This window comes from Catharus ustulatus, chromosome 4, assembly GCF_009819885.2.
Source record: "Catharus ustulatus isolate bCatUst1 chromosome 4, bCatUst1.pri.v2, whole genome shotgun sequence".
In the NCBI taxonomy this organism is placed as follows: domain Eukaryota; kingdom Metazoa; phylum Chordata; class Aves; order Passeriformes; family Turdidae; genus Catharus; species Catharus ustulatus.
The window spans coordinates 71565388-71577437 of NC_046224.1; the positions used below are offsets into that span (position 1 = coordinate 71565388).

At 45.6% G+C, this 12050-nt stretch overlaps 1 protein-coding gene across 1 annotated transcript in view; it reads right to left on the reverse strand.

Moving 5' to 3' along the window:
- Nucleotides 1-2057: 2057 nt before the first annotated feature.
- NINJ2 (ninjurin 2) overlaps nucleotides 2058-12050 on the reverse strand; it is a 42708-nt gene continuing 32715 nt past the window's right edge. Inside the window, exons 2-4 of the mRNA XM_033057073.2 lie at nucleotides 4360-4591; nucleotides 2955-3139; nucleotides 2058-2159 (exon numbers count right to left, since the gene is read on the reverse strand). Of these exons, the coding sequence (XP_032912964.1) occupies nucleotides 2976-3139; nucleotides 4360-4591 (396 nt within the window). The 3' untranslated portion in view covers nucleotides 2058-2159; nucleotides 2955-2975. The remainder of the gene's footprint in view (nucleotides 2160-2954; nucleotides 3140-4359; nucleotides 4592-12050) is intronic.

Consider the following 12050-nt stretch of genomic DNA (forward strand, 5'->3'; position numbering starts at 1 on the left):
GCACAGCCTACACAAATGGGAGGTCAGCTCTTTCACAGCAGCTACTTACTTGGCCCATTTTCATTTCAGCCTGTGCCTTCTTTCAGTATCAAAAGCTTGGCAGCAATAGGAGTCACACACAAAGACTGAAAAAGACAGCCAAGGTTGCTAATGAGTGTGATTTCACTATAACAAGAAATTATTAATATTAAAGGAGATGGAGGGAAAGTGTTCCAGTGTGCTGCCAGTCTTTTGCTTGCCTGGGATGAGTGGCAGGAAGCCTCCTGCTCACACAGGCCTCACATGCTGCCATACCCCATCCACTGGCTCCCTGAAACAATGATGAAGTTAAGATCTGGTAATGAAATTCCCTTCACTGCTTCTTTCCCAGTTGAATAATTTCTTTTTTTACCTCTCTTTACATTCAGTCATCAATGCTAATTGCTTTGCCTCATGCTCCATGAAGCAGTGAGTCCTAGGGTTTGGGGTCTGCATGCAGGATGTGTAATTTTTTACCTTTCCATGAACCCAGCCAGCCAGTAGTGGCTGGCAGCCCTTGGTTTGTGCTTTTGCTGTCCTTTCCACTCATTCTGCTACCTCTAGAGTGAAGCATTTTTCTAGAGGAGGTGAGATAACTTCCCAGAAACATCCACCCCTCTTTGCTGCCAGTCAGAGCAAAGACTGAGGACCAAGTTAAGCAGCAAACTCAGAGTCACCCCAGACCTGTCATCCCTGAGAAAAAGTGTAGGACAAGTCTCTGCCTGCTTCCCCAAACAGATCTGAGATTGTGCTCAGCTTTGCCACTTCAGGTTCTGGTAAATACGTAACTGGTATTTTCCACCCTACCCTTTTTATGCAACTTTTCCTTCAGCTCAAAGAAGTCACAGACACTTTCTGGTGCTAAGCTGCTGACCTTGGTGGGCAAGGTCATTCCCACCCTCTCAGAAAAAGCACCACGTGTGACTGACACAAATTTGGTTTTGTGAAGTCAGTTACAGAATACAAATGAATCTATCTGTATCTGTCCCTAAGTGTCAGACACTCCCAGTAGCTCCTGAAGACTGGTGTGAGGATGCTTTCATGGCATTTCTTTATCAGGGGTGGCAAGGATATACAAAATGAGAAGTCCATGTTGAACTCTGATTCTGCAGTACAATGGAAAAATCATTTAATAATCAAAAGAGCATGTAATTATTTAAATAGGCTTACATAAGACTATTAAGATACCATTTTTTAGCAGGACTATAAAGTTAAAAAAATTAGGATCAAAAATTTGTAGTCTTTCATAAAAATCTTGAAACTCATTAATTCAAAGGATTTTTTTTAAGGAAACAAATTGTTCTATTACAAGATTATTACGAGAGCTGTCATTATAAACCAAATACATTTTAAAACATTTATATTAGTGATAAGATTAAATGATAATGGTGATTTTTAAATGAAGTAATAAGCTATTCAACTGTAATTTTTCATTGTGGCAATAAGCCTAGGCTGTGTCCTTATGTATAATGCTGCTTCATTTTCTACTAAATATTGTCAGGCTATTCTGACATCATTCCTGATATGTCCCTGATGATGATATCAGACCACAATAACTATTTTGTGTCCTTGTTAATATTCCAGTGCTGGAAATATCTGATTGTTTTCTTAACTATGGCACATTTAATTTTAAACAACTAGGAAAACATTTAAATTGGCTTCACATGCACACACCATTCTGTGCTCCTCGGAAAACTTCTTTTCTAGTTTGAGAAATCCATTCCGACATTTGGGAGGTAATTTTTTGGGGGGGGAGGTACAATTACTTCAAGAGCATCAACTTAGGTTTGAAACCAAAAAAAAAGCCGGACTTATTTATTTAGCCTACAAAGCAAATCATTCACTCTTCTCTACCAATGAGCTAATATTGAATATGTGAAGCAGGCAGCTAAAATAAGAAGTTTACAGAACTGCACTTTTAAAATGTATACCTGCTGCTGCTCCTGCAGTTTTCTCTTGCAAAGTTTGCTCTAGCTTGGAAAGGCAATGTTCCCACCTGTCAGAACTGCAAAAGCATTAGAGGTGGGCCGGTATGCTATGACACACACAGAGTTTTGAAGTTCAACCCAGTTTTCTGGATTCATCCATGGGCTCCTGCTGAGGTCAGTGGAAGTGTGGAGGAGAGCTGCAGTGCTCAGATCCTGCAGGGAGGACAAGAAACACCAGCAAGGTCAGCTCAGACCCCTCTGTGTGCAGAGAGGAGCAGTCACAGCCACCCCAGCTGCCCCTGCACATGTGGGGTGCTGCTCTTCCTCTCTCTGGATCCCAAACCAACAATGTTTTTATAGGGGATTTTGGCCTTTGCACCCACCCTCACCACAGCATGTCTGTTGAGCTCTCCTGTTGGCTGTTGCCCTGGCATGTTGCATTTCAGCTGTGTTTACATTTTGCAGGTCATGTAAGCAAGAAATGTGAATTTTGCTTCTTGAGCTAAAGTGCTTTTGATTTAAGAGCATGTCATTCACTCACTGACGTGACATGGGAACCCAACCATTTGGATGAACTTTTATTTATAGGGTTTCCTTGAAAATGAGCATTAGGTGCTTAAAACAATCCCAGCCAAACTACAGTGGCTGTTGTAAAGAGCTCTTTCCCCCACTGCCTTGCTCAGAGCCTTCCTTTTTTCTGCTCAGACAGTGCTGCTGTCTTTGGATTCCTCCCAGAACACACCTAGTTTTCTTCCCCAAATTTAGCTCCCACCCACAACTGCAATTCATATCTAGCATGATCTCTGCAGCCTTCCAAAAACCACTTGCTGATAAATCCCAGCAACGGGGATGTTTGGTGTTCTTGCTTTAGAGACCAAGTGAGGAGAACTCCTCCTCCTGTGAAAGGCTTTGCCAATTGTGCAGCTTTGCCTTCACTTTGCAGTGATGTTTTCTGTGACTGGGAGCCCTCCCAGGAGCTGGCAGTGATGGGAACTCACCCCTTCTTACCTGACTCCATTGTCCCATGAATTAATAAGGTCCAAAATTCCTGGTAGGGTAGAGGCCAGTCTTCTGCACCCCAAAGGCTGTGATGAAGATGTTGAGGATGACTGTGATGAAGATGAGAGCTGTGGCAGCGTTGTTCAGTATATTCAGGCGGGGTTGCTTGGCAATGTCATTCAGGTTCAGACGAGCTGTGCAATACAACGCAAAAAGAGAAGGAGCTTTGCAGACTGACTCCAAGTCCCCAGCTCCTGCAAGCCTCCCCTGCCTGGTAAATGTTCATGGTGCCCCTGAGTGCTGAGGCCACCAAGGAGAGGGAGTAGCCACAGGAATGCTACAGGAGCCACAGCTTGGTCTAGGATGATATAGAAGGCTGAAGCAGAAAAAAAACTCACCTTGTTTTGATTTTTTTGGCAAAATTCTTTGTTTTGCCATGGAAGTGCTGTGGCCCTGCGATGGGTCAACCCTAAAGAGGCAAGTTGCTGCTGCACACTAGCCAGACACATGCCATGGTGCCCCCCAACACATGGCCATGGCAGGCTATGGGACACAGAAGACAAGGGCAACAATGCTCTGCTTGCTTACTAGCACCCAGATGTCACCCGTGTGGTGACACAGCCACCAGCCCTGGGTACATGAATGGGGTAAATCCTGGCTGGTGGACATTGATCCCTTCAGACACAGCAATATCCTGGTTGCCAGGGCTGTCTGGCCAATAAGCCATGCAAACAGCAGTCGTTCTTTCTGTCCCCTTTCTCCTCCCAGCTGCTCCAGCCATCACAGCTGCCACTAGGAAAAGCTGTGCTGTGTGCAACAGGGGAAGGAATATGTCACAGATTTCCCAAAGCCCCCAATCCTCTGTCCCACATAAAACCCCATGTAGGATATACAGGAAAATGCAGCATTTTGCAGGTTTTTTATGCTGAGAATCTGTTGGAGACTGAAATACAGCAACTCCTGTATCAGACAGAGCACGGGCAAGCAGCAGCAAACCAATGCTGTGTTAATGTACTGTCTGTAGGCCACTAGGAAAACTGTGGGACTGGTTAAATGTGAGGTTAATACAGGGAATACCTAAGATGTTAAGTCCCAGATATAAGATATAAAATACAGATAAAATGTAGTGTCTGCAAGAGCTGCATGAAGGAGCACATAACAGCAGGGGCAGCAAGATGCCTCACTCTCTCACTGGGATGGAGGTCAGCAGTGGGAAAGTGAAGGAAGAGTTGTGCTCAGAGATGTGCAGACAAAAAACAACCCACCCATTATTCTGGGTAACATAACCACCCACATCCAGCCCTGCATGGAGCCATAGGAGAATGGTTTGGGGAAAGAGGCTTCTCCCTTCCACCCCCACGCCAACCAACCCACAGGGCACCCTGCCCCTGCAGCACCTTGGTGGCCACCTTACCAGTGATGATAAGGAGAATCCCAATCATCACCTGGAAGAAGAGGGAGATGCTGATGAGCACGATGAGGGTGGCGTAGTACTGGAAGGATGTGCCCTGCTCCAGCACAGCTTTGAGCTGGGTGACATTGGCCATGAACAGGGCCACGTCCAGCATGCTCTCTGCCACGCTCTTCTTGGTGGCATAGTGGTTGATGTTCATCGGCCCGTTGATCCGGAGGTGAGGATTCATGCCCTGGGGAGACAGGAGGAGTCAGCATTGCTGTCCCAGGTTACGATGTAAACATGTGTCCAAAAGTACGTATCACCATCTGTTAAAAACTAGGCAGGGCAGTGTGCTTGATATTTTCCACCCTCCAGGGAGATATTTTCTGTTAATGGGCCATTTAGTCCCTCTGCCTGATTGATAAAATTACATCATACCATTGGGAGATGCTCCAGCCAGGGGGAGGAGCCAAACATTTCCTACCTAGATAAAAACTGAGATTTGGAACACCAAGGCAACCTTTTCCACTGATTTCCAGAGGACAAGAGCTACCAGACCCTTCTACAGGATCACCACATCAACAAGACCACTTGATCTGGACTGCTACCACCATCCTAACTAGCAGGGAGCCAGGTTGTATTCTCACTCTGACAGTGGATTTTCATTTGTGCTATTGCATGTATTTTATTTTTCTCTTTTTTTTCCTATGAAATTGTATTTCTGACTTGAAGTCTCTCACTGGTTTTGCTTTCAAACCATTACAGTTGCTAAACCATCAGACACATCTGTGTCCAGTGGGGTACTGTTTACCTAGAAAGCCTGGGAAAGAGTCAAAGCTGCATGCTTTAAATGTGTTGAGAGTACCCAGTTTCCCCGCATGGTAGCCTCATAGAATTAGTAGGCACAAGATACTTGCTGTGATCAAGAGTTCAGCAAGGTTAAAAAAATAATGGGTATTTTTGTGCAAAACAAGCTTGTCCAGAGTTACAATAATGTAGATTATCCAAAAGCCAGGGATTTTGTAAGGAATATTAAATTCTCTTCCTTCAGGACACACACACAAGACTCAAACTTACAGGGCATTAGAGACAGATCTTCTCTTTGGGTTGGATGTTGTGTTTAATATCATTACCAATGATCTGGATCTTCATCTGGAGAGGATGGAGTGCACCCTCAGTTTGCAGGCTGGGTAGGAGTGTTGACCTGCTGGGTGGTAGAAAGGCTCTGCAGAGGGATCTGCAGGGGCTGGATCAAGGGACTGAGGCCGCTTGTGTGTGGTTGAACAAAATGAAGATCTGGGTCTTACACCTGAGCCACAACAACTCCCTGAAGCACTACACACTTGGGGAAGAGAGGCTGGAAGGATGCCTGGCAGAAAAGGACCTGAAGATGCTGGATGAACATGACCCAGGTGGCCAAGAGGACCAATGACATCCTGGCCTGGATCAGGAATGGTGTAACCACAGGACCAGGGCAGTGATTGTCCCCCTGTCCTCAGCATTGGTGAGGCTGCACCTCAAATCCTGGGTTCAGTTCTTGTCCTTTCACAATCCTAAAAAGGACACTGGGCTGCTGGAGCAAGTCCAGACAGAGAAGGAGGCTCAGGAGGGACTCTCTACACCATCTGAAAAGAGGCTGTAGCTGAGTGGGGAGCAATCTCTTCTCCCCAGTAACAAGCAATAGTAAGTACTCTTGACCCAAGTGATCAAAAAAAAAAAAAAAAAAGGATGATTTCTTAAAAAAAAGGAAAAACAGCACTTCCATCACTTCCATGTAGCAAAAGGGCTTCAGTTCTGAGTAATCAGCCTCCTGCCAGCTGCAGTAAGACCAGCAGCAACCCATCAGCTGATGGGCTACCCTTTAAAACCAGGGGTAAAGGCCAGCCTCTTCCTTTCTTTTGCTCAGGAAAGGAAGAGAGATTTCTTTGGGTGGACTCTGGAAGTGCCTGCATTCAGTGGTAAGTCCTGTTTTGCTTCTTTTGTATGAGATAAAGTAGAAAATGTAATCTTTTCTGTATGCTCCACGCAGGTCGCTAGGGAAGTGTCATGGCTCCTGTGTTGTGCTGTGACCTTGGGTCTCTCTGAGCAACCCTGGGCAAGAGCGGCTTTCTTTGATTTGGGAGAGCATGAACAAAGCTAGTGATCCTGGGAGAGCAGTGTATGTGGGGTGTGTCTGCTGCTGGAATTGGGGCTGAATTTTGGGAGTTGTGGCCCCAGTCTGGTGGTCACCCTGATGTGACAAAGACACTCAAGAAAAAGTGAGCAGGAAAGGCTGTGTCTGTTTTGAGCTGTTGGTGAGCTGTGATCCTTAACAAGGGGCTAGCTTGGGGTAGGCAGGGGGTTTTGGTTTGGTTGAGTTTTTTTAAATATGATGGCTCAAAGCATTTAGTTCTTACAGTTTCTGACAGTGACATTCCTGTGGTTATGTGGCTCCTTTGCAAAACCTCTGTTTCTTGCTGTGGAAGGTAGAAGGTAAAAGATGCTGGGAGCAGGTAAAAGTAGAAGTCTAAAGAACTGGTAACAACTCCAAGGCTGTGTGTAAGTTGAGATTTAAACATTACAGCATGGTGAAAGGGGTAGAAAGAAACATCTTGAGGAAAGGAGACCAATAAAAGGTTGTGAGTGCATTTTAAAAACCTACATTGAGGGTCTGCTCCCCTTTAGATGGTTTAAAAACATGTGGTCCTGTTGAAACAGAGAGGAATCAATACCAAAAGCTGCAGGGTTGCAATCTTATCCCTCTCATGCACTGTTCTACTTGTTCCTGGAGAATCAGCCCCCCCTCCTTGCAGCATCACAAGGCTGAGCATTGATAGTTTATCTCTGTGTAATGATGAGTTAAGGGTGTGAGAACAAGGGTGCTGTACAAACAGGGCAGAGCTGCTGTTAAATGAGTGACTGGTACCAGGAGGCTGAGACATCTGTTTGTGGCTGCTTACGTGGAGAAAAAAATAAAGCAAGTCAGGAGCTCTTGTTGAATGAAAACACATCCTTCTTTTGAGCTGCCCTCATGTTCCTTCACCTGGAGTGTGAAATGGGGCATAGTTGGAACTCCTGAGATCTGTGTGCCAGATGAGCAGTGTAAACAGGCAGTTTTCACATGGATGAGCATGGTGGCATGTTCCCATCTGGGACATGAAAACATGCAGATGCTGCTCTGCTCTGTGGAGTAACTGGAAATGGGAAACCTTCACAATGGAAGGAGTCACAATAATTTCAGTCCAGGCAGGTCCAAAAGGATAAGGGATGATGGAAGTTGGACACTAAACTTGAATCTTCAGCTTAAGATGTGTGATGGGCAGCCCCCAAACACCCACCTGGCTCCAGCCCCCTCTCAGGCAGCTGTAGATGATAAGGTCCCTCCTGAGCCTCCTCTTCTCCTGAACCCCCCCACTCCCTCAGCCACTCCTCATCAGGTTTGTGCTCTAGTCCCTTCACCAGTTTTGTGGCCCTTCTCTTGACACACTCCAGCACATGACACACAACTCCTCATGATGCTAGGAAAACTTACAGAGATCCAGGTTTTTTATGGATTTGGCCCTCAATGTTCCATCTAGTCCAGCAGCTAAGAATGGAAGCCTGATGTCTCCAATAAGGAGAGGCTTAAACAAACAAGGAGTCTTCAGAGACCTGGCATTTGGATTAATGCTGGAGGGTGGATTTGCTTGGGATGCTGGTGCCAGAACTGTCACTAATGAACCACTGTTTGTGGGGTGTGAATGCATGGCTGTGATGCTTTTTTTTTTGAGCTGCCAGAATGTACACAAAGCTTTCCAAAGGCTGTTTCTGCTTTCTTTAAAGTTCAGTCCTGAAAACTCCTGCAGATCAGGAGCTGATTCACAAGCAACTTGGGTTTCCCTGTAGGAGGATTGCCCAGACAGCTGTGGGAGGTTATGCGGTATCACTGAGGAGATAAAATTATTCCCTTTCAGCAAACAGAGCCCTAAGTGGAGTCACAGGACACACCTGGAGGCTCACCAAAGTGATTTATGCCATCAGGCTAGAGCTGGTGACTTTCTAGTCACTTTGAAAGGATTCCCCTTAGGAAAGTGGAGATCATTGCCTTTTCTTCTGTGTAATGTGTCAATGAGCTGGATGTGGCAGTGAGACACCAAGCCCATCCTGAAAGCATTGCTGCAGAGCCAGCACATCTGCTGGAAACCTTCCCAGGAGGGGGCTCCATCACTACTGCCACTTCCTAGGAGCAGGGAAATTAGAGCCTGGACAATTCTGTCCCAGTGCTGGATGAACTGGTGTTGAAGCTACTTTCCTGTGTCCCATTTCTGGATGTTTTATCTCTCAGACAGACTCTCTCCCTGCTGGCTTCAGTCTGACCCCAGGCAAATCCCCTTTCCTTTTTTCTCTTGTGTAAATATGGCACAGCAATACAGATCCCCTCAGGGGCTGAGTGAGGCACCCATCTTTTCTAAATCATAGGTTTAATGCTTACTCAAAAGTGTGCACACACTTTTTCTTTAACTCCCACTTCTATTTTTATTTTTAATATTTCTAGGAATGCTTACAGAAAGAAGGATCTGTATCATTGCAAAAAAAAAAAATTTTTTTTTCAACTTGTCCCCTGGTTTTGCTGTAGGGAATTCTCAGGTCCCCAGGCCTGTGAAACCAGGCTCTGGTACCAGAGGTTGTGCTGAGCTCCACAGTTCACTGAAACTACCTGAAAAATTTCCACTACAATGAATTTTCAAGAGAAATTCTTTGGTGTCTTCATGCATTTATTTTTACAAGAAATAGCTACTCTCTTCTGTAAACTTTTGGAGGAGCTTTATCTAAATATTTCTTTCAAAGCTGGCAGATTTTGGATCAAGGGGAGCACAAACCTTCTCCAAATTTCCTTATTCTTTCTAAATTTCTACAAAACCTGCAGTTTACTGGTCACATTTTTCAGATTAGGGGGAAAAATAATTAGAGATCAGATCTAATTGCAAATCTCTGTGTACTTTGTGGGTTTTGTGACCCTATCCCCAGGAGAGAACAGTCTGAAAGAGGCAGTGGAGCAGCATGAGGCTCTCAAGAATGAGAATTGTTAATTTTTATGGGAGCACTCTGTCAGAGGGTGATGTCTGAGTAAGAACTGTGTTATTGGCCATTCCTTCCAAGGGAAATGCTGGAAAATGCCAAAGAAAACAGACACCAAGCCATGATCTCAGAGGGGTGGGGGCAGAGATGGCCACTATGGGGGACACAGCGGCAGGGAAAACCCAGGGAATGTTCCCCCAGCATTGGCCAGCCAGCAGCTTTAGAAATAGTTGGTAAGATTTGGCTGAGGGAGGAGAAAGCACATTGACAGTCACCTTGCAGGGCAGGAGGGGAGCACAGTCCCTTTTCTGTGGGCAGAAAGCAGAGGGGTTAAAGCCTGGGATTAAATCAAAGTTTGTGTTTCTAAAAGCACAGTTATTAGCTGCTCTCCTTCAACAGGGAACCTACGTAGTCCCTGCAGCTTCACCTGGGCTGAAGGGAGCAAACTTTAACATTTTTAGCCTGCACAGAGAGCAGCAGCCATGGGAAGAGTGGAGATGACCAGACACCTGCTCACCTGGTGTGTTGGGATTCCCTGGCAGGGTTTTGTGTGTCAGCTCATGGGTCTGTGCACAGCACACGTGTGCAAGAGAAGGGGTACTTTGGTCAGTGCTATATTGTGAATTTGGTGAGACAAAGGCTGTTTTTCTCAGCAGCGTGGATCCTGGCTGCTGTCCATCAACAGAAGTAATAGCAAACCTCATGGTGGATACTGGAGGTGGAAGGAAAACTGAGTTCCCCCTCCTCAGCCTCTGTGGAGGCTCTTGGCCAGTCCAGTTGTGCTTGGGTTTTTTTCCTTTTAATATAGGCATCTGTTGTGCTCACCAGGGGTCCTGTTCAGAGCCAAGTGGTGTGTTGCCTTCAGTTCACGTTGCATAAATCCCAGAAAATAAATCAGAAGTGCTTTCCTAGTATCTCTCCCCATGTATCAGGCTGCTCCTGATGGAGATCTGTCCCTGAGGTGTCCTTACACTTCTGTGACAGGTCACTGCTGAGTTTAACAGAGAACCCATGGACACTGTTTAGGTGAGAGTTCTCCAGTCAAAAAGTGACTTCCAGGAGCTCAGAGCTAGTGCCTCCTCACAAGTGGAAGCCTAGGCAAGTGGCAGACACAGATTCTGTAGACTTGCCAAGCACTGTGTGTGTTCTATGGTCTACCAAACTTGGTCTTTCCATTTGCTTTGTCTCATTTTCCACTCCTTTCTTGCCCTTTTACCTTTCTTGTCTTTCATGCCTTTTCCTGCTATTGAGCTCTTCTTCATGCACCTCCTTCCCTGGGTTTCTGTCTCCTTGTTCTCCCCACTCCTCTCCCCCTTTGCTGTCTGGCAAGTTTCTTGAATCTGTTCACTCTGACGCCACTCAGGGCTTCCTGTGCTACAGGGCACCATAAATTATGTATCACCCAAAGAACTGTCTCACCAAATCTATATTAAACTCCCTCGTTAAGTATGTTTATGATACTGCATTGAAGGCATCCAGGAATCGACTGGCAGGCTGCAGGGCTGAGCTGGAATACAAGATTATTTTTTTTTTTCAAGTAGTTAGGGTGAGGACGAGGTGGGAAGGGTGGTGCCAGATCAGGAGCAGTTTGTGAGTTTGGGGCTCAGGAGCTGCTGGGCACCAGCAATCACAATGTGCTGATGCATGATCTCTGATTGTTGAACAGAGGCAATTGGGTGTGTGTGTGTATGTGTGGAGTGGGGGACAGCTCTTTGAATATATGGAATTGGGAGTGCACTCAAAAGGATTAGTGGGAACAATTATTTCCAAAGTCAGGGTATAGAAGCTGGAGCCTATTCAAGTCGTCAGTGCTGTATCCTAGTGTTTTGTGGCAGGAAAAAAAAAAGGAGGCAGGGGAAGAGTGAAAAGAAAAGGGGCAGGGGAAGACTAAAAACAGCTTTAGAAGAAAAAATTCAAAGTAGGTTAGCAGAGAAAATGAGTTTATAAAAAATGGAAGAGCAGCCGGGAGGCACAACACTAACTACTGCATTGTGCTTACAAAGCTAAACATGTTAAGATGAATAAATCCCCAAGCTGGATGGCTTATGGCCCAAAATATTAAGAAACATTAGGTCTGATTGCAGGCTGCTGCCAGATCCAAAGAGCAAATGTGTTCATATAAATCATTTTAATACAAAACATTCGTAAAGCAAGGTCCTAAAACTGCACTCTTTCCAAGTCTAAGCGTGTTTGCCTCCAATGTTGAGGGGTCAGGTTGATTTTTAAAACTGAGAGAACACAGTAACAGCTGTACTGGATCAGACAAGAGGTCCAGTTCCCCTCTGACTGTGGTTTGTAGCAGATGTTTGAGGAGGGGAAGAGAAAAATCTCAGAATGGGACGAGCATATAGCAATGGTCCCTTGTGACCTGTAACTCCGTATTTAGAGCTGCTCCAGCCCTGGCCTGATGTTACTTTTCATGTGAGATAGCCCAGGGTTAATCTGTCATTTTGCCATGTGGCTCAGGGCATCCTAGTTGCTTTCTCTGGATTTTAGTTGTCCCTGTCTGTGAATTCACACAAATCCTCTCGTGGGTGATGTGTAGGGGAACAGAGACATGGGTAAGATCTCCTGTAAAAGTACAATGTGTTCCTGTGTTGTGAACACAATCCACCTGGACTGAATTTGTCCTGCAGGGAAGCCCCTGAAGCTGATGGAATCAGGGAGGTGAT